This window comes from Hemitrygon akajei, chromosome 8, assembly GCF_048418815.1.
Source record: "Hemitrygon akajei chromosome 8, sHemAka1.3, whole genome shotgun sequence".
NCBI classification, from domain to species: domain Eukaryota; kingdom Metazoa; phylum Chordata; class Chondrichthyes; order Myliobatiformes; family Dasyatidae; genus Hemitrygon; species Hemitrygon akajei.
In genome coordinates, this window is record NC_133131.1 from 113,590,855 (window position 1) to 113,614,230 (window position 23,376).

The 23,376-nt window shown below is 39.5% G+C and overlaps 1 protein-coding gene across 1 annotated transcript in view; it reads right to left on the minus strand.

Moving 5' to 3' along the window:
* Positions 1-23,376, minus strand: part of LOC140732165 (E3 ubiquitin-protein ligase HECW1-like) — a 453,787-nt gene that overhangs the window by 96,033 nt on the left and 334,378 nt on the right. Inside the window, 4 exon segments of the mRNA XM_073054406.1 lie at positions 2,314-2,448; positions 4,819-5,004; positions 10,109-10,230; positions 15,052-15,122. Coding sequence (XP_072910507.1) covers positions 2,314-2,448; positions 4,819-5,004; positions 10,109-10,230; positions 15,052-15,122 — 514 coding nt within the window.

A 23,376-nucleotide genomic window follows, 5' to 3' on the forward strand; every position in this document is an offset into this window, starting at 1 on the left:
GATGCTGCCTGGTTTAGAGAGTATGGATTATGATCAGAGATTAAGGGAGCTAGGGCTTTACTCTTTGGAGAGAAGGAGGATGAGAGGAGACATGATAGAGGTGTACAAGATATTAAGAGGAATAGACAGAGTGGACAGCCAGTGCCTCTTCCCCAGGGCACCACTGCTCAGTACAAGAGGACATGGCTTTAAGGTAAGGGGAGGGAAGTTCAAGGGGGATATTAGAGGAAGGTTTTTCACTCAGAGAGTGGTTGGTGTGTGGAATGCACTGCCTGAGTCAGTGGTGGAGGCAGATACACCAGTGAAGTTTAAGAGACTACTAGACAGGTATATGGAGGAATTTAAGATGGGGGGTTATATGGGAGGCAGGGTTTGAGGGTTGGCACAATTGTGAGCCGAAGGACCTGTAATGTGCTGTACTATTCTATTCTATGTCTGGTAGGACCTCAGCTGTAATATTGTGCAGTCACTTCATCTCCCTGATTGAAAGAAGTATCAGTGATAGAGGGAGTGTTGCGAAGATTCACAAGGGCATATCCTGGTATGTCTCCCTTGTTGTATGAAGCTAAAAGGTCAATGCTCTCAAGTTTAGAAAGAGATAATGTCATACAAAACTTAACAATATCCCAGAGGAAACACAAAACTCTTATGGGACTTGTCAGGATAAATGCTGGGATGATATTTCCCCTGGTTGGAATATCAGAAATCAGGAGTCATACTTTTAAAATAAGAGTTGGTCATCCAGAACAGAGATGAACAGAAATTTTTCACCCGGCTGGTAGAGAGGGTTCTGGAGGTTCATCATCACAATATGTTCAAGATAGAGATTGATAGATTTTGGATAATATATAATGCTTTTTATAATGGTATTTGCATTGTACATACATACTGGTATTTATATATTTATGCAGATTTTATTCTGTACTTCTAACTTTATTTTTATAATTTTTCATTCTGCTTAATTGTTGAATGTTGTTTTTATTTTACATGTCGCGCCTGTGCATCTAATCACGTAACTATAAATGGAGAATAAAGCTAATCTTTGATCCTTGACCAAGGGATGAAGGCAAATGTGGTCAGCACAGTAAGTGGTGCTGAGGTACAATGATGATTTTACTGAATAGTGTAGAAGGTGTGAAGGTTGAATAAGAACATAACAAAAAAAGCAGGAGTAAGCCGTTCAATAAGATCAAGGCTTCTGTTTTAACAATACTTTCAGCACTAACTCCATATCCCCTGATTTTTCTAATGTCGCAAAATGTAACAATCTCACATTTGAAGTTACTTGCTGGCTGAGTATTAATAGCCATCCATGGAAGAAAGTTTCAAAAATTCACCACTCTGAATGAAGAAATTTCTCCTCATTTCAGTCCTTAATTGCCTATTCCTTACAAGCTATTTCATTTAAAATTTGAACTTGATTAATACAGGTCTGATGTTCAAATCTGGCACCTTTGAGAGGGAGACCATCCCAAATTTCAGATATTGGACAACATAAAAATAAAGTTAAAAAAATACAGTATATATATAAAAATTTGTATCTACCAAACATTCCTCCTGTTATCTGCTATCTGCTTTCAAAGCTGGGTCAGATGGTTTAGGTTGCTATGGTGTAACAAGATCTGGCATGCCAATATAATCCAAACAGCAAAGGTAATCAATGAATGAACTTGCAGAAACATTAAGTTCAGGCAAGATTTGTTTTATGGACAACCAGGATTTGGACATTCAGCTCATAAACAAAACTTATGACATCAGGCAAAGTATACATTCAGATTCTTGTTTTGACGTTATATTAATCGTTAAAATGTACTTCTTATTTCAGCAGAGAAGAAACATGTTAATTTTATTTCAATAGAATTGGTTCATTACAGTCTCATTCAGAGGCATCTTACTTTCCTCATTATAAATCCTTTCAAATTTAACATGATTTTCCACAATGTCGCATTGTAATTAAAAAATTCAACAGACTGGTCAATAAATGGAGAAACGTCTGGTCTGTGTGGCTTGGCATCATTCGTGTTAGCGCCCATGTGAAATCAACTGTTAGGAAGTCTTTGCTTATGGTTTTGCTAGTTGTGGATTGTATGTGCAGGACAAACTGAACCATACTGGTCCCCATAAGCCAGGGGCTCCCAAACTTTTTTATGCCGTGGACCCCTATCATTAACCAAGAGGTCGGTAGATCACAGATTGGGAACCCCTGACATATGCTATCATTAACAGTATTGTTTGAAACAACTTAATGGAACACAATTTAAAAGCATGTAAATCTGTTCTTAGAAATTGACTATAAGCCCAGTTCATACTTACCTCCCCTGCACTGTAACTGCGCAGGCGCTGCAAGTGTTGCCGATGTGTCAAATGGTTCGGCAAACGGCCATTCTGCAGTGGAAGCCTGGGATCAATAAATGTTGTTGCACGACTGTTGTGATCAACAAAAAATGACTGGAAAGGAGAATGATTTTATTAGAAAGCTACATTTTTCATTAACAAACTACTCCATATTAATTCAGGTGTGCAATATTAATATGCATGTAATTCTTTTAAACAAGTACAATTACTCAAAACCATGTTTTTAAGTACTGTTGTGATGTTGGAAATGGGATACAGAGCAAAGCAAAAAGCACATAAGATACATAAAACTGAAATCTGTGAGCAATGTTATTGTTTGATTAATGTATAATAGTTTAACTCTCTTGGTTAAAACAAGGTAGGAAATGACATGTTAGAAATATATACATATTACAACATAGAAACAGGACATTGTCTTGACAGATTTGTGTAAGTTTATGCTCATATAAACTCCTTCCTACTTTATTTAACACTGTTAGCATAGCTTCAATTTTGTCTTCATATCTATTAATCACTGATGGAGCACAGACCTATGAGAATCCAAGTAACCTGATCTATTTTACAGCGTGTTTCAAGAAATGAAAGGTGTCCATATTCAAGCATGCAGAATTAGCTAGGATCTCAACCACTCCATTTTTACACTTTACACACAAGTACCACGCTTCTTGTTCATGGGCTAGAATTTACAAACAGTTTCAAATCATCCACTTGTGTTTCAAGCTTCGGAATAAAAATCAAACTTATCTGGAACAAGTTGGCTTACATGCAGTGCATTGGCCTTCATCAATGGTGGAATTGAGTTTAAGAGCTGAGAGGTAATGTTGCAGCTATATAGGACCCTGGTCAGACCCCACTTGGAGTACTGTGCTCAGTTCTGGTCGCCTCACTACAGGAAGGATGTGGAAACCATAGAAAGGGTGCAGAGGAGATTGACAAGGATGCTGCCTGGATTTTGGAGCTTGCCTTATGAAAATAGGTTGAGTGAACTCGGCCTTTTCTCCTTGGACCGACGGAGGATGAGAAGTGACCTGATAGAGGTGTATAAGATAATGAGAGGCATTGATCGTGTGGATAGTCAGAGGCTTTTCCCCAAGGCTGAAATAGCTAGCACGAGCGGAAATAGTTTTAAGGTGCTTGGAAGTAGGTACAGAGGGGATGTCAGGGGTAAGTTTTTTTACGCACAGAGTGGTGAGTGCGTGGAATGTGCTGCCAGCAGCAGCGGTGGAGGTGGAAACGATAGGGTCTTTAAGAGACTCCCAGATGGCTACATGTAGCTTAAAAAATAGAGGGCTATGGGTAAAGCCTAGGTAGTTCTAAGGTAGGGACATGTTCAGCACAGCTTTGTGGGCCGAAGGGCCTGTATTGTGCTGTAGGTTTTCTATGTTTACATATACTCAGCGTGCACTTTATTAGGTGCCTCGTGTCTGTTGTGTGTTCAAAAATGATTTTCTGCACACCACTGTTGCAACCACTGCATGGTTATTTGAATTACTATCATCCTCCTGTCAGCTTGAACCAATCAGGCCATTATCTCTCATTACCAAGGAATTATTGCCCACAGAACTGCCCCTCACTGGATTTTTTTTTGTTCTTTGCACCATTCTCTGTAACCTCTGGAGTGTGTGAAAATCGCAGGAGATCAGTAGTTTCTGAGATACACAAACCACCCTGTCTGGCACCAGCAATCATTCAGTGGTCCAAGTCACTTAGATCACATTTCCTCCCCATTCTGATGTTTGGTCTGAACAACAACTGAATCTCTTCATGGTTGCATGGTTTTATGCGTTGAGTTGCTGCCACACAACTGGCTGATTAGATATTTGCATTAACAAGCAGGTGTACCTAATAAAATGGCCACTGAGTGATGGAAAGCCTAGAGAATATTTTGGTGCATGTTGAGACACTTTTTAGCACAGTAAAGGGATCACATATGATTGGTGGGTGTGTATAGTGATTGGTGATAACACAAACACTGCCCAGAAAAGTGAAAAACACTGACAGCTCTGACTTAAGACAGACATTGTGACAAACATCATGCATCTCCCTGAATATCCTTGCCACTCTAAAATAATGAATACTATTGAAATTTATTGAAATACTAATCCGGTACAAAATCATGGTCCCACCAAGAGCTAACCCTTCTTGTTTTGCATATTTGCCTCGAACTCAAAAATACATATTTTTAAAATCCGGTAATGGGTTGCTGGATCTAACCAGAGAGAGAATAAAATTTCAGTTTTTCCTTTGCCCCATCACATCAACCTTATCAATTATGCAATCAAACCATTGAAGTAGAATTATAAAAATAAAATGAGGGAAAATAAACTTTTTGAAAGAACTGTTTGAGCAGGGGAGACAGATTGTAGAAACTTGTGGATTGGCTGAGTAGCAAAATTGCTTTGAATTACTTACAGAGAGCAACCTAAAGAAATATTTTATTCTCTTCAGCTTAGTTTCTCTTACCTTGCCCTGTTGATCTGTCTTTATCTCCCACCCCCGAGGAAGCTCTAGCTGTGTATCTGCAAACATGTTCAGGAAAGTCACCAGGTCCCTGTTATGTTGGTACCGCTCAAAATTCCGGGCGTCCCTGCGGACCTTCAGTATCATGTGCTTCAAACAGGTACTGTTGGTAAACATTCGATAGGCACTCTGGAAATGGAAGATGTAGCCTGAGTGTTGATTACCATCAGAGAACAATAACAATTCATCGCTGTTCGCTAACTGTCAGATCTTGTTCATAATCCAGCTGGGCCACTCGTTCGTCTAAAAATTGAATTTGACCCTATTTTGAGGCAGTGAACACATTAAGCGTACAGCATTTGTGCTCACTTAGATCTACTGCAAAAACTATGGAACTGAGCAACACAAAACCAGCACGATGGTGACTGTGAGCTGAAGGACGAGCTGAGTGGTTCCCAGCAGGAACTGCTTGAGAAGCTTACAGTTGGCCCATGGTTGCCACAAAGATCACTGGGCAGACTGTCAGACTTTAAAGCACTCCCCTCTTTGCAGCCACAAGAAGTCAGCTTAAAAGAAAGCCCTGGGGGTGAGGGAAACCACATTGAAGGAGGAAGCATGTGAGTGCTGGCTTCCCATGTGATAGTCCAGTACAAACAAACTCCGGCCAACTGTGGCCCCATTGTCAGGAGTAAGTTTTTTAGGCAGAGAGTGGTGAGTGCGTGGAATGGGCTGCCAGCGACAGTGGTGGAGGCGGATACAATAGGGTCTTTTAAGAGATTTTTGGATAAGTACATGGGGCTTAGAAAAATAGAGGGCTATGGGCAAGCCTAGTAATTTCTAAGGTAGAGACATGTTCAACACAACTTTGTGGGCCGAAGGGCCTGTATTGTGCTTTAGGTTTTCTGTGTTTCTATGTTACTGCAAGGTGTGGAAAGCTAAGGGGGAGAGAAGTCTCAACGAGCAGTTCTGATGTAAGTTGTGACACTTTCCATTATCCTGACCCTTGGTAACTGAAGCTGGTAGGTTCTGTGTGCCAGTCATCAAAATCCCACTGCAAACATTTCATAGATGACTTTTTGCCAATCCTTGCGATGCACTCTGAGTTTCTCTCTGAATCTTTAATGAGTCACAGGTTGTATCCAGAAGTCAGAAGGTATGCAAGTCATAAAGGAAACATGCGATACACTGACCTTTGTATTATTTAGTGTGTACATGATGCTAGGAAACACTAATTGCACTGAGGTGAGATGCATAGGCAAGTACCTGGGCCACCTCCCAAACAGTGCAATTTCATGTGGCAAGTTTCAATCTGGATAAGATTGGATCCATTTTACATTACCATAGAAGTAACTTCAAGGAGAAAAACTGCCGTAATCGAAATTTAATCGAATACTTTGAGTAACTGTTCTCTTGTGTATCCTTTGTTAAGTGATTTTATATTCTTCTGACACAGAACACAGAGCTATCACCAATAATAACCTATCAAAGGTCAGATAGGTAGCATGGATAGGAAAACATGGGATGGAAAGAAATGTTTAAAAAAGTCAGTTAGCCATTAACTACCGCAAATTTGCTAAACAAAAGATAAATCACAAAAAATTATTATTCAGGAGATACAAAATTAATAAAACAGAAATTTCTAGAAAATCTCAGCATTTAAGGCACCATCTGTAGGAAAGAAAGTGAGTTAGCATTTCAGGTCGATGACTTTTCACTGGAATGGGAAACAGTAAGATTATAAGTACAGTTAGAGGTAAGTTATAGTAACAGTAAGATTATAGGTACAGTTAGAGGTAAGTTATAGTAACAGTAAGATTATAGGTACAGTGAGAGGGAAGTTATAGTAACAGTAAGATTATAGGTACAGTGAGAGGGAAGTTATAGTGACAGTAAGATTATAGGTGCAGTGAGAGGGAAGTTATAGTGACAGTAAGGTTATAGGTACAGTGAGAGGTAAGTTATAGTAACAGTAAGATTATAGGTGCAGTGAGAGGGAAGTTATAGTGACAGTAAGGTTATAGGTACAGTGAGAGGTAAGTTATAGTAACAGTAAGATTATAGGTACAGTGAGAGGCAAGTTATAGTGACAGTAAGATTATAGGTACAGTGAGAGGGAAGTTATAGTGACAGTAAGGTTATAGGTACAGTGAGAGGGAAGTTATAGTAACAGTAAGATTATAGGTACAGTGAGAGGGAAGTTATAGTGACAGTAAGATTATAGGTGCAGAGAGAGGGAAGTTATAGTGACAGTAAGGTTATAGGTACTGTGAGAGGTAAGTTATAGTAACAGTAAGATTATAGGTGCAGTGAGAGGTAAGTTATAGTAACAGTAAGATTATAGGTACAGTGAGAGGGAAGTTATAGTGACAGTAAGATTATTGGTACAGTGAGAGGGAAGTTATAGTGACAGTAAGGTTATAGGTACTGTGAGAGGTAAGTTATAGTAACAGTAAGGTTATAGGTACAGTGAGAGGTAAGTTATAGTAACAGTAAGATTATAGGTACAGTGAGAGGGAAGTTATAGTGACAGTAAGATTATAGGTACAGTGAGAGGGAAGTTATAGTGACAGTAAGATTATTGGTACAGTGAGGGGGAAGTTATAGTGACAGTAAGGTTATAGGTACAGTGAGAGGGAAGTTATAGTGACAGTAAGGTTATAGGTACAGTGAGAGGTAAGTTATAGTGACAGTAAGATTATAGGTACAGTGAGAGGGAAGTTATAGTGACAGTAAGGTTATAGGTACTGTGAGAGGTAAGTTATAGTAACAGTAAGATTATAGGTACAGTGAGAGGGAAGTTATAGTGACAGTAAGATTATAGGTGCAGAGAGAGGGAAGTTATAGTGACAGTAAGGTTATAGGTACTGTGAGAGGTAAGTTATAGTAACAGTAAGGTTATAGGTACAGTGAGAGGTAAGTTATAGTAACAGTAAGATTATAGGTACAGTGAGAGGGAAGTTATAGTGACAGTAAGATTATAGGTACAGTGAGAGGGAAGTTATAGTGACAGTAAGATTATTGGTACAGTGAGGGGGAAGTTATAGTGACAGTAAGGTTATAGGTGCAGTGAGAGGGAAGTTATAGTGACAGTAAGGTTATAGGTACTGTGAGAGGTAAGTTATAGTAACAGTAAGATTATAGGTACAGTGAGAGGGAAGTTATAGTGACAGTAAGATTATAGGTGCAGTGAGAGGTAAGTTATAGTAACAGTAAGATTATAGGTGCAGTGAGAGGGAAGTTATAGTGACAGTAAGGTTATAGGTACAGTGAGAGGGAAGTTATAGTGACGGGAGAGAAGGGGAGAAGAGAATCAAAGGGGAAGTGGTGACATTATATGATAAATATGATGGTATAAGACAGTTCACATTTGCAGGAGATGAAATGCAAAACGATCATCTGAATTACCTAAGGAATTTGCAAAGAATTCTGGAAATGCTCCTCATTTGAAATGGTTGAACTCAGTGGCGAGCCTGGGGTCTGCAACTTGTCCGGTTGCAAGATGGAGTGCATACATTGAAATTAATTGGAACAACGTGGGACACCGAGAGTGAGTATGAGAAGGGGAATTAAAATGTTTTTTTTTTGGGAGAGACTGCAGATCGTGAAGCTGTGTGGATTGAAGATGACTTTGGAGAGAAGGGTGAAGATTCCAACATTTTTAGCAGAATTAAGGCAAGCACAGTAATGAAGTGGGAACAATGCCACATTGAATCTGGGCATAGAATGGATGGGGTGGTAAATTTAGGTTGTAAAGGAAAGAACACAAATTAGACCATGCAAGAAAAAAAATGTAGACTATATTACACAAAAAAGACCAGATTATAATGCATTTAATGTAGTAACATGCTCCTAAGTATTTCATAGGACAGTTAAGGAACAAAGATGGACAACAGGTAGGTAACGTGGTGAACATGCTTGCCTTCAGTAGATGGGTATTGTGTACATGAGCTGGGGCATAATTTACACTTAATGGGATGTTAGTGAGACTATACATGGAATATTACTTGTAGTTCTTTCTGGTCACGGCACTAAAGGAAGCATGTGATTTAGCTGGAAATGGTGCAGAAATGATTCACAAGAATGTTGCCAGGACTGGTTAGTTTGGGACTGTTTTTCCTGGAGAGAAGGAGGCTGAAAGATGATCTTATGGAAGCATATGTAATCATAAGGGGCAGAGATAAGGTCACAGTCTTTTACCCAGGGTCGGGAGTTTAAAATAGAGGACATTGATTTAAGGTGTGAGGGGAAAGTTTTAAAAGGAACCCTAGAGGAAAGTTTTTCACATGAATTGTGGTGGGTGTTTAGAAATGGTGGAGTCAGCTATAAACATTTACATTTATAAGTTATTTAGACAGGTTCATGGATGGGAAGGTTTATATAGGCCAAATGCATGGAAATGGGACTAACTCAGGAAGGCAGCTTGATTGACGAGGACAAATTGGAACAAAAGGCCTATTTTTGTGCTGTATAACTCAGGCACTTCATGAAAATCGGACGCTGAACCAATTAGTTATTAGATTAATAACCAGAAGATTGGTCAGAGAAGCGAAGAGTTTTAAGAAGTTTCTGAGGGAGGAAGGGGAAGTAGAAAGGCAGAGGGAGAAGAGAAAATTGCCTAGGTTTAGGTTTATGGAGAATCATACAGAAATGACTGGAGGGTTGTCTTGGATGAAGTTTCCAAAAATAGAGAGAGAAATGTCACAGAGGAATCTGAAAAATAGGTGAGAAATGTGCAACTAGAAGTCAATGTCCGTAGGTTTTCAGTTTAATAGTTAAAAAAGAGAAATAGATTTCAAGTTCTTAGAGGCTAGACAGGAATATACTGGAATGATCAGTTCCTACGATGACAAAGGGTGCATAAGGACTTCACCCACAGGTGAGCTAAGACACAGTGAAGTCTCATGATGTATCAGTGGTAGAAACAGTCAAGAAAAACATGCATATTCTCTTCATGGGGCCAAGTTTAAAACCAAGTTTGTGAATAGTCTGGCCCAATTTCAGTCAGTTATCAGGGAGAAAGATGCAATCCATTGGCTACAAAATAGAGTTTACAGTGGGACGGAACATGTTTCTGCTCATCCTGTACAAACCAGATGCTGAGTAAAGATCGAGGGAGCCGAGGTAGAACTGGCTGTTGTAGACATGCGGGTGGAAACTAGCATTTCCAGTTATGGTGTAGGAAATAGTTGAGAAAGAAAAAATGCAGAACCATCACATTCAGGTACAAACCACTTTGCTGAGTGTCATTTATTAAAGAATAACAAAAATTGTAGACATCATAAAGTGTACTTACATTGTTTGAATGCAGCACAGTGAAAAACTCAGGATTGGTGATAAATTTGACAGTTGGAGACTGCAATAACATGTTAATTTTCTGAGAATTCACTGGAGACAACGAGCCTTCTCGTCTTAGTTCTAGTAAAAAGGTAGAAATACAATATTATTGCTAAAGTACACAAAGTGCCAGAAAATGACCATAGAGGCAACCCTCACATTATGGCCATTTGGGTAATGGAAATTCACCTTCATCGAATTCATAAGTATCTATCCAAAAAATTGACTCACTGAATAAAATTCACACTTAGAGCATTAATGTGATAAAATAAAATAAATAGACTTCTTTTCAACTTATGTTTCTTGACACATGCGAAGTTGACATATCTTTGCATTATGAAAAATTGGGATTCAGACGATTTTGGGTCTCCTGTATTCAACAAGGGAGTCTACATACCTCTTCTTGTACAGTCACTGATATTCAATGTCACTAACCCCATCAAATTCTTCCCTGTTGTGAGGACTGACTTTTAACATAAGGTTGACAATAGCAGTTAAAAAACTGTGGCTACAAGACCCAATTGGAGATGCGGTAGTCTTTGGCAAATGATCTACACCTGACAATCCCAAGTGCTTTCACTACCTCAATCTGTAAGGCAGAACTGTGATGAAATACATACCATTTGCCTGAATGACTGTAGCTCTAACAACACGGAAGAAGCTTGATGGCATCCAGAGAAAACCAGTTTACTTGTTATCTGGTCCATGACATTAAACATTCAGTCCCTCGCCAGCTGAGCATTATGAGTGCAGTGTATTCCATTTATATAGATTCCCTGGAACAAACTGGCTAGGGCTTCTCTACAAACCAAATTTGTGAGTCCTGCCTTTTCGATGGGAAAGTGCAACTCAAGCATGAGGCCACCACCTCCTACATCTTCCTCTCCAGGTCACTCATTCTGAATTGGAAGAATATCAATGCTGCTCGACAGTTATTGTATTCAAATCCTAGACCTCTGCTTCAAACCTGAAACCTTGGAGAAATCATGCAGCATACTTGTTCAAAGTTCAAAGTAAATTTTATTATTAAAGTACATATACGTCACCATATTCAACTCTGCGATTCATTTGATAGTGGGCATATGCAATAGATCTGTAGAATAATAACCATTACACAGTCAATGAAAGATCACCCAATTTGGGTGTTCAACCCGAGTGGAGAAGGCAACAAGCTGTGTCAATACATGTAATGCCCTGGTTACAATTTTTACTGCTATGCTGTAGGTATTTCATTTTAGCAGTTCTGTAAAAGCAGCGCATTCAGCTTTTAGAATGTTTGGTTTTGGCTAAAAGATAAGGGGCTATGATGTTCAACTTCAGAATGTTGTGTCAGCCAATCAGGATGGTAGAACTGGGAGAAAGCTGGGTGGAGTAAGATGGTGATGGACAGTGTGGTTCATGGGTTTTTTTAGGCGGGAACTGCAGAGAGGACAGGAGGGAAGAAGGCCGAGGATGGGATGTCATGGGAAGAAGCATCCCGTTTTGCACAGAGTGCTGTGTGCAAATAAATGGCTCCAAGATGGAAGGGCCAATACTCCTGAGACAGAGCCCGTTTGTTTGAGATGGATTTCGAGCTAACTTCAGAATGTGGCGTGTGTTTTCACGCAGACCCTGGATCCAGCACGAAAGTAAAAAAGAAAGCTTCAAGATGAACTCCAACTTTATGTGCACATTTGGCCAGTGTTAACAGAAATGGGCTCTTTTATTTTATTTTTCTTTTCTTTTTCCTACTAACTGTTTGATAAAACCGAAATTTGTAAATATACTTTACGTAAAACTTCATGCAGTGTACAATCTGATATTTCATGCCAGCCGACAACTGTGTATGGACATAGCGTTTGCTCAAATCGAGGTTCTTTTTAATCCGAACATCATGACTTTCCAAATCATATCAACGCTAGACGTATATTGTTCATGAAAGGTAGCCTTCTCACCACTGAATCCCATGGCTGTTAGCAGAGCCAGCTAACGGGCCAAGGTGAGGGGGTTACATACAAAAAGAAGAAAGAATAAATAAACAAACAAATAAATGTAAGATGACTCAAAAATAACTGATTCCTAGTACCTAATTTCTCCCTGAGTAAGGAGGTTGAGCAAGGAGGAAGAAGCAGGAACATAGAGAGAAGGAACAGTGAAAAAACTGTACTAACATCAACAACAATGCCTCTTACTTTTAAAAGAATTGTTTAAAAAATTCTAGTCAGGTCAAATGGTTCCTAGACTACTAGGAAGAAGACTTTTAATGATTCAGACGATTGCTTTGTCTAGCAATTTACTTGAAGGCTCTAAGTCCCATGAGATATTTTGTTTGTATTCTATGATTTTGTCGTTAAAGAAAATCTTGGTGGAAGGAACTGTATCAGGGTGCTTCTGTCAAAACTGATTTAAATTTACTAAATGCCAACCTTTTGTTTAATGAGGTGAAAGGAATAAATAACTGACCTCTCACAGTACCTTGGAAGTAAGTTAACTCAGTGGTTCTCAAACATTTTCTGTTCATGACCCACTTGTGACTTACATTTACCTCTGTGGCTCCCATCCTCCATAGTCTCTGTTAGTTGCTAAAGTTTTTTTTGGTCACCTATATCTATCATTCTACATACAGTCAATATTTATTACTAACGGGTTTTAGGTGTTATTATGGGTTAAATATAATGTAACAGGTGTATATGAAAAATAAAACTATTTCAAAGCTCTGAATAGGATACTTTATGTATAAGTTCAAAACAAAGTATATTTATAATCAAAGTATGCATAATATATACAAACTTGAGATTTGTCTTCTTACAAGCAGCCACAAAACAAAGAAACCCAATAAAACGAATTTAAAAAGAGTGTTAAACACTCAATGTGTACAGAAAAGAAAATGAATGATGCAAACAATAAAAGTAAGCAGATAACATTCAGAACCGAAGTTCAGCCACGAAGCCAGTCATCTCTGAAGCTGATACAGGAGCCCTTTAGTTGCGGGCCACAGCTTCAGTTCAGTGCAGGGATGAGTACACATCATGGAGCAGTGAAAAGAACACCAGCCCGTCCCTTGCTTCCAGTCCTGACATCCTGACCTTCTCAATTCGGCTCAGTGCTTAAATCATCAAACATCGGCTTGTTCCTTGCTCTCGGCAGGTCCCATCACCTCGCCTTGCCTCTGCCACTCTGAATCACCTCCAAGTCCGCTCCAGCAGCCAAACACTGGCTGGCTCCCTGCACTCAGGCTCACCTGCTCAATGATTTGGGGGTGGGGGTGGATCAGGGCTCAATGGGCTGCCTAGTAGAGTGCGAACGGTAATTTGTTCATGATCAAGCAGGAGTAGAGAAAACGACTGACGTGGCACACACCCCAACTACTGCTAGCCCCTCACACTGAGGCTACAGATTTGCTGCCTCCTTTGCATATTTCCCCACTCATTTAATTCAGGTTTCCAATTAAATTACATATACTCAGTTTTTTTATTGATATATTTTGTTAATGTTAAAACAGTAAACCTATCATGGCCTATCCTGCGGCTCCCAGATTCTTGATCTTTACGTGTCTCCTGGGGAGCCATTTGGCCCACGATGAGGACCACTGAGTTAACTACATTGTTCATGGTGGCTCACTGTCTCCAGGGCTAGGGGTGAGCAATAAAAGGTTTCCTTGACAGCTGCACCCACATCCCATGTTAATGACTAATTTGTAGAAGTTAAAAACAGTGCATATTGTAATCTCTAACCAGACCCGCAGTGTATATGATGCACTGTGGTAATTTACCAAGACGTCCGAGTCGGAAAAAAACTGTAACTGATACATTTTAGGTGGCATGCAGTTATTGAAAAAGCTCAAAAACGAATCCAATAAGATTCACATTATAGCAAAGTAGTCGAAGGGCCAAGGAATTACTTTATTGCATATATGTCAAACTCAAGGCCCACGGGCCAAATCCGGCCCGCGGTGGAATTATCTTTGGCCCGCAAGATAATATCTAATTACTATTAAAGCAGGCCCCAGTAATCGAAGCACCTATGGTGTATGATATGGCTAATGCTGAGTTTATTCAGGTACCAGGTTTTCAGGGTTTTTAGTGTTTATTCGGCAGTCTTGCTCGGCAGTCTTCTTCATAAGAAACAGAATTTGTAAAGTGAAACACTTTGTAGTTATAGCAGACACTGAGACACATGAGAGCAGGCTGAAAAAACGGAGGCAACGAAAGCTGCATTCGCACGCGTCCGACTGATCCGGCCCACATGAAGCTGCATTTTGCTCAATCCGGCCCGTGACCTAAAATGAGTTTGACACCCCTGCTTTATTGTATAAGGCTTGGGAGCTTTCAATGTATAAGGAATATACATTAAATCTCTGACTTTTCCATAAGCTAATTTGTGCTTTTTGTATGTGGCAACCTCGCTTCGTTCAGCATTTCAATGTGTCATTCACTTCTACATATGTTACATGATGTAAAATAGCTCTGAAGAATCTGTACAAGGTAAGTGATTGATTCCAACTGCTGCAGTTTGAAGCCCATCAGGATTTTCACTACCCCACAGGAGGTATTAAGAGGAACAAGCAGATCACATTTTCCTCGTGAAATCTTTCATCTTTTCGCTCATTCTTTTCCTAGACCTGCAGGTGCACCGGTAAGATCCTATGGGGCATTACTGGTTTCTTCACAAGACCTTGATTGACTTTCATGCATTGACAATTAGGAAAAATACTTGACAAAAATCCTACAAATTAAGCAAACAAATGAAACTTCACAATAACCACAGAAGATGGTTTTGTGACATTATAGCTGACCTTTTCTAGACATTTTAACTACAGTGATCATGCCTGAGTAAGTTAAGAAATCTGGATGTTATACTTGGAACTGTGCCAAGGGTTTACAAAGAACTGTGTTCAAGAATATATTCGGTAAAAATACAAGCCTGTGTTTGGTTGTGAAATCTCTGTCGTGGCCTCATCTTCTGTTGCAATTGTCCGCTGGATATTCTGATACCTGTTGTCAAACCAGAAGGTGAAATAATTTTATTGGAATGCAGAAATAGCTGCACCATGGTGTTTATCTATAGTCACAGTTTAAAAGCAGTTAAATAATTGCCATGGCAACCAGGTTTGTGTTATAAATCAACCATAGCTCAAGTGACTTGAGGCAGTAATGATTTTTCTTTCAGTGTATAAGCTATTTCTTCTGCCCTTGACATAGTGCTGTCACACTCTCCAAACTCTGCCAGTTCCGATTTTGAATCAATTATTAAGAACTGCACAAGATCAGTAGATATCGATTCTTCCCTAATTCCAAATTCTGTTTACCAGTAAGTTCTTTGCCATCATTCTTACTGGTATTTCAGAGCATGGAGTCAGTTCTTACCAGTCCATGTGAAAATGTGTCAGGATGCCTTACTATTCTAATTGCCAGGCAACATGTTATACACATGACCACACTCTTGTTACATTTTGTAACTGCAGAACATTACACTAATTCAAAGGAAGACTTGAGAATCTGAACATGAACTCTAACTTTGAGCTTGCTTTAAGAGAGGTGCCCACATATCATGTGGCAGCATGATGATGTAAGCAATTCATGTTTTTACACATATAACTTGAAATGAATTAATTAAAGGAACAAGAATGCTAAATCAAATATATACATGTATAAATACACACACACACACACACACACACACACACACACACATGCACACAAGATTACTCAAATATTATTGAAATATTAAATACACAACAGTTCTGGAGTGAACACACACAAGCTGAACACTTAAGACATACTTGGACAAGTACTGTAAATGGCTAGGTAAGGTTTAGTGGGATAGGCTCAGAAGTAGATAAATAGGACTAACTTAGATGGACATCTCGATCACTATGGAGGAGTTGTCCCAAAGGGTTTGTTTCTTTGTGTTTTTACTCTATGATTCTAAGTTATACAGATGTTCACAGCACTGTTCTTTGTAAAAACTTCTAAACATTTATCAGAAGTTGTATGCTGAGAAAGAACTTGTAATTATTGAGTATCTTTATTGTACTGAAGTGTCCAAAGCTATTTTGCAACTTTATGAAACTTTAGAAACCATGCCACGTAATGATACTGCCCGTTATGCCATTGGCATTTAGGGCAGCAATGAAGGTCCTCCATCTCTGGTGGAGTTCAGCGCTTCCTTCATCACGTCTGTAGCTTCCTATCAGTTTTCACTACTGTCAGTCATGCAAGTCCCGGGTGGAGACTCAGGAATACCATCAGACTCGGATGTAGAGGATTCTTCATTGCTATTTCTGTAACAATTTTGCTTTACCAGTCAGGGTTGTTAGCCCTGAGCTGAATCCTCAAACCTGGAGGACTGGTGGACCACTCTTAGTCTGGCCTCTACCCTTTGACCTGTTTGGCAATGGTGACCCTACCAAGAGCCAAAGCATAAAGCCCTGACTCCAGCCAACATAGCTCTCCGGGTCATTGAGGCACACAAGCCTCCAAACCATGACAGGGCCGTGGTCCCTTTGGAGGCATGTCACGCAGGCATAATTTTAGTAGCAAAATTTTAAAGCATTTCTTAAAAGTTGAAGGGAGATATAGAAAATATTTAGAGGGAATTCCAGAACTTGAAACAATATGCACTAAAAATGTTAGTATTAGGTGTACAATAGCACTCTAAATCAAATCTGACATCACAGTGGAATAATATTTCATATGCCATTTATGTCAAATATTTTGAAATAGTTCTCAGATTCCAGACCCTCCTCAACACCCCACCTACAAAGAATTGTTGCCTCAACCCAGTTGATGATCAAGTTGCACTCAACACAAGAGCTGTACTAAATCCTGCCAAAACATTTAACAACTGTTACAAGGGGATCACTGTACAATCAACAGTATTGTAGCAATAAGAGGGAAAATAATCACCAATCATTGAGAGAAGCCAAGCTTCAAGGGAGTTAAGTTGGTGTTATAGCAACTATAATATACAATTTATTCTCTGACCTCTGCTAGTGCAACTCCCTGCTGGCAGTATGGATTTGATAAATGTACCCTTTGTGTTGTTCTTGATATCTGGGCTACTACTTTCATTTGTTGGAAAATTGGTGGTTGATTGATTTCAGACTGATTAGGAAAAAGGCTGAGACACTGGCCAAGTTATTTATTCAGCTCCGTTACAGCATGAAGTTTTGAACTTGTATTGCAAAAGTACTAGTCCTTTTATATGTTTATGCATTTGTGTGCACATTATAATCCCAAGAGATGTGCAGACTGGAATATATGTACTTTAAAGTAATGAAGATGATATTTGAAGGTCTAATTCAAAATAAGGATTTATATCATGCTTATTCACATCCAGAGGGGTAAATAATCTTTCTGTCCTCATTCCCTTTCATCTCCAAGGATTTGGTCTGGGGTCAGCTTGCAGGGCCTGCCCACAAAGGATAAGTGCTGTTTTGCAAGAAAAGACTATTAGCGTTTTCAGCTTTTTCCACATGAACTTTGTTGTCCTCCTCAGATTTTTCAAGAAATAATTTATATCTTAAATTTATTTAATATGACAAGAAGAGGTCATTAATTCAAATATTACAAAGATATTTAACACTATTTTCAATATTTATTTTATTTCCTTCATTTTTAAACACAAAATCTTCATGATTAAGATGTTGAGAAGTTCTGAAACATGGAATGAGAAGTGTGGTGGGTGAGAAACTGTTGCCTGGCAAATGCATCCACTTATGCTGCTGTTGCATGTGAAGGTAATTTAAGTCCCAGGCCATTTAATGACTATCACAAAACTTTGCGGACATTTCCGGCCTCAGTTCGCTTTAGCACACCCCCCATGTCCATCATAAAATGGGCACCTCTAGATGACATCCCATCTGCAATACCCTTTTCCACATATTTATGTGATTTTTTGTAGTGGATTTAATCGCGCATTACCACTATATACAGCGTGCGTGTACTTCACCAAAAGAGAGTGAAATCCAGTTTCTAGGCAACCACGTGGTCCAACTGGATTATGATTCGTCATACATGTTCATCTTCCACTCAGATGAAATCAAACAGAAAACAGTTTAGCAATTTCACAGTTAAATGTCAGTTTCAGGGTCCCTGCTGGGAAAAAAGGTCTTGCCCACTGACAACGCCAGACTTACTTGTCTGTGCTGAACACCTTTATCCAGAAATATCACCACCTCTTCATCAAGCAGCTCAGAGAAAGTTGGCATAAGTAATGGCACCTTTGGGTGCCACGGAATTGCAGCAGTTAGTGCGACACCATTACGGCTCAAGGCAGGGGAGTTCAGAGTTCAATTCCAACGTCTTCTGTAAGAAGTCTGTCTGTCCGCTCTGAACAAGGCACGGAGGTGTTTCATGCTGCAATACTGTGGCTGCTGTGAAGAGTGTTCTTAAACAGCCGACCTGCTTCCCCTTGGTCACTGCATCAAAGACACAGCAGATACAAGTTCTACAGGCAGGCGCCTTCAGGAAATACACATGATTCAGAGTGAAAACCCCACTAAGGATTTTTAAACTGGATTTTTCACCAATTTTTAGATCTTTCTTGTGGATCTCCTGATTCGCTGTTAGTGCTACACACATGGGTAATAGCAGCTTCTATAGAGCATGAAAACGGGTAAAATCCAATCTACTGGAATGTCTACCAATGGCAAAAGACCTCCTTAATAGTCAGTCCTCAGTAATGCCTTTATGGTGATGACAAAATTTTGGACTTAGTGGTTTGGAGTAAATGAAGATGTTCATTGCAATGAAACCTCCACACAGAGTTGCTCTGCTGCTTTCAGCGATGAACTAATCATTTTAAATCAGCATGTTTCGTAGAAATCTGGAGGTATAACGAAGCACATAACCTGAAAGAGGAAGTGTGACATACAATAGATAATCCAGTGCCAATCAACATCATTATGTGCTGTGTTGTATGACGTAGGTGATCATGGTCTTATACCCATGATTGTTCTTGGTAATTTTTTTTTCTACATAAGTGGTTTGCCATTACCTTCTTCTGGGCAGTGTCTTTACAAGACAAGTGACCTCAGCCATTATCACTATTCTTCAGAGATTGTCTGCCTGGTGTCAGTAGTCGCATAACCAGCACTAGTGATGTGCACCAGCTGCTCATATAACCATCCATCACCTGCTCCCTTCTCTTCGCATGACCCTGATCGGTTGGTGGGAGGTGGGGGGGGGGGGAGGTTAAGCAGGTGCTACACTTTGCCCAAGGGTGACCTGCAGGCAAGCAGAGGGAAGGAGCGCCTTACACCTCCTTTAGTAGAGGCATACTTCCACCCCGCTACCTAATGCCAACATATCTATTAAAAGCAAAGTCAGGATAAAGATAAGATTAAGTGACAGATAAAAAAGCAAACAGAAGAAGAGATTTGAAAAAATATTTACATTGCTATTCCTACAATATTTAAAATCAGAAGAATTGAACACCACAAATTGTAATTATTAAATTATAAAGCCAAAGGTGTTATGAGATGTTTGAGGACATAACACAACTTTAATTTTACTGGAATAAGTCATAGATTCATATGGCACAGAAATCTCATTCAGCTCATCCCAACCTTCTGAACATCAAGTTCCCACCTATACCAATATCATTTACCAATATTTGAATGGATAAGCTTTAACCCTTTAGCATCACTTTTTGAATGCATCTATTACCTAAATAACTTCAGTTCATTCCTTATCTATCATTGAAGCAACTTCAGCTTGTTCCTCATGTTACAATGCAGACTTTCTTGGCATGATATAAATGTAGCTATCTGAACAGCAACACACACAAAATGCTGGAGGAACTCAGCAGGCCAGGCAGCATCCATAGAAATGAGTAAACAGCTACGTGTCGGGCCAAGACCCTTCATCAGGAATCTGTAATATAGACGCTGCCTGACCTGCTGAGTTCTTCCATCATTTTGTGTGTGTTGCTTTGGATTTCCAGTATTTGCAGATTTTTCTTGTGTTTGTGAGGAGCAACCTCCCGATTTTCACATTTAACTGCACATGTGCACTTGCCAAATTTGCTTTTGATTTCCTCTTTAAAAACTTGATGTTGATTCAATTTCTCCTAATAAAAATTAAAACAGGTTATCGTCGACTGAGCACCTGCGATATCCTGTGAAAAGCTTACTATCAGCACCACTTTCTACTGACATAGGAGCAGGGGATTGTCTTTCATATATCAGTGTTTTCTTTTAACTTAACACAGAACACAAAAAATGCATCTAAACAATTACCAAGAATAAATCTATTTTATGACATTGCTTATCCTGTATCTGTCTATTTTTCCGGACTAATTTTATATGTAGCACAACAATCTTTCTTGACATTATGCCAATAATTCAAAGAGATTATTTAACACTCCTTAAATTAAACCAGTCTCACAATGTTCCTTTATTAGCTGCAGAGAACAGACAATTGCTACATTCTTTTGAAGACTTTTAAGTTTGTGATGTGGTGAATTAAATGAGTGATCTTTGATTGCTGTTGACATAAACATGAGATGATTTTCTCAGAAATATGAGACAAATTGGGAAAAAGTGGATTAAAAGCATTTTATTTGCTAATGCCAATTTAATATTTCAAATATGATCAGTAGTTACAAATAAACTTATCTTTCAAAATTAAATTGTTTGAAATATTAGAAATAGGATTCCTTAGAAAAAAACAAATTATTTTGTGTTTACTCTGGATCTTTGAATCCTCAAGTAGACATCTGGGTTAGTTTCAAGGGCAGAACATAGCAGTGTTTCAGATGTACTTGCACCGTCTGGAAGTTGAATCTCCTGGGGGAGATTTAAGACAGACAGTATAAAAAGCAGCCTGGATCAGTTACAATACATGGAGATCAAGATAGTTAATAACAGTCTTTGCAGATAATTCAAAGCAGAAACCCTGAGATGTAGAAGCATGCTCAATGGTACGAGTTAATGGAAGTTTCCATGATGGAGATTAAAGAACTTAAAGGTGGAATTCCACTGAGAAGAGAGGAATTCCACAAATTCTCAACATTGATTTGCAGTTCAGTAAAAGGAAGTGTGAAGTGGAATAACTGAGTACCTTGATGTTTTATGTCTGATTAGATGGCTGAAGAAACAACCCAGCTTCAGCAAAGTCTCAGAGAGAAACTGGCCAGATTATAAAGTTAACTATCATGGAGGGTGTAATGACAGAACACAAGGAAAGAATAGTAAGAGAGAGATGATTAACAACATGGATTTATGAAAGGAAAAACATGTTTGACCAATCTATTGGAGGTCTTGGAGGATGTGACAAGTAGAATAGAAAAGGGAGATCAGAGGGGGCGCTTCATCTAGATTTTCAGAAAGCTTTCAGTAAGTTACCACCACAGAAGTTGATCAAGATAGCTAAATGGAATTGAAGGCACTATATTGATATGGATTGAAAATTGACAGCAGAGGGAAAGCATTGTGGGAAGAAGCAGGATTTTCTCAGATTAGTAGCCTGCGACTAATGGAATACACAAGGATTAGTGCTTAGGCATTAGCTTTTCATAATCAATTGTCATATATGTGTGTTTTCTTTTAACTTAACACAGAACACAATAATGCTTCTAAACAAATGCAATCTCTATAACAGTTTGGATTGGCAAAAACATCTCCACAATCTCCATCAGTACAGAAGCACCACAGGGATTTGTACTCAGCCCCCTGCTCTACTCACTTTACACCTTTGACTGTGTGGCTAAGAACAGCTCCAACACCATATACTGTAGAAGTTTGCTGTTGTGAGCTGTATCAAAGGGGGTGACGAATCAGCACACAGGAGTGAGACTGAAAACTGGCTGAGTATTGTAATAACAACAACCTCTCACTCAGTGTCAATCAGATCAAGCAACTGATTGTAAACTTCAGGAGAGGGAAACCAGAGGTCCATGAGCCAGTAATCATGGAAGATCAGAGGTAGAGAGAGTCAGTAACTTTAAACTCCTGAGTGTCACTATCTCAGAGGACCTGTCCTGGACCCATCATATACGTATTATTGCAAAGAAAGCACAACAGTGCCTCTACTTCCTCAGGTAATTGCAAAGGTTAGGCATATCATTGAAAACCTTGGCAAACTTCTATGGATGCATGGTGAAAAGTGTGCTGACAGGCTGAATTACAGCCTGGTACGGGAACACCAATGCCTTTGAGCAGAAAATACTACAAAAGGTAGTGGATTTGGCCCAGTACATCATGGGTAAAACCCTCACAACCACTGAGCACATCTACATGAAACATTCCCGTAGAAAAGAGGTGTCCATCATCAAAGATCCTCACCACCCAGGCCGTGCTCTTTTCTCACTGTCGCCATCAGGTAGAAGGTATAAGTGCCTCAGGACGCACACCACCAAGGTCACGAATGGTTACTACCCCTCAGCAATCAGGCTCCTGAACAAAAGGCGATAACTACACTCAATTAAGGACTCTTTTATCTAGGTACTTCATGCTCGATATTTATTGCTATTTAATTATATCTGCATTTACACAGTTTGTTGTCCATTGATGCTGTTTACAGTTATTGTTCTACAGATTTGCTGAGTATGCCTGGAGAAAGAGAATCTCCGGGTTGTATGTAGCGGCATGTATGTACTCTGATACTAAACTAGATGGGTTTACGAGTACAGAGGAATTTATAGAGAGGTTTCCAGAGAATTTGGACAAACTGAGTGAAAACATGACAAATGGAACAAAAACACTGGTGCAAAAACACCGTCCATATACATGTCACTGAAGGTGTAACACTTCGAGAGAAAATGATCTGTTGACTTTAACTACAGGAGAAACTGTGCAAATGTTGGAAATCCAAGCAACACACACAAAATGCTGGAGGAACTCAGCAGGCCTGGCAGCGTCTATGGAAAAGAGTATAGCTGACGTTTCAGGTCGAGTCCCTTCCTCAAGATTGGAGAAAAAAAAGATGAGGAGTTAGAGTTAGAAGGTGGGGGGAGGGAAGGAAGAAACACAAGGTGAAAGGTGAAACCAGGAGGGAGGAGGGGTGAAGTAAAGGGCTGGAAATTGATTGGTGAAAGGGATACAGCGATGGAGAAGGGGGAATCTGAGAGGAGAGGACAGAAGGCCATGGGAAAAAGAAAAGGCGGAACAGCACCACAGGGAGGTGATGGTCAGGTGAGGAGATAAGGAAAAGGGAAGCGGGAATGGTGAAGGACGGGGGAACACTACTGGAAGTTCGGCAAATCAAAGTTCATGCCATCATGTTGGAGGCCATCCAAATGGAA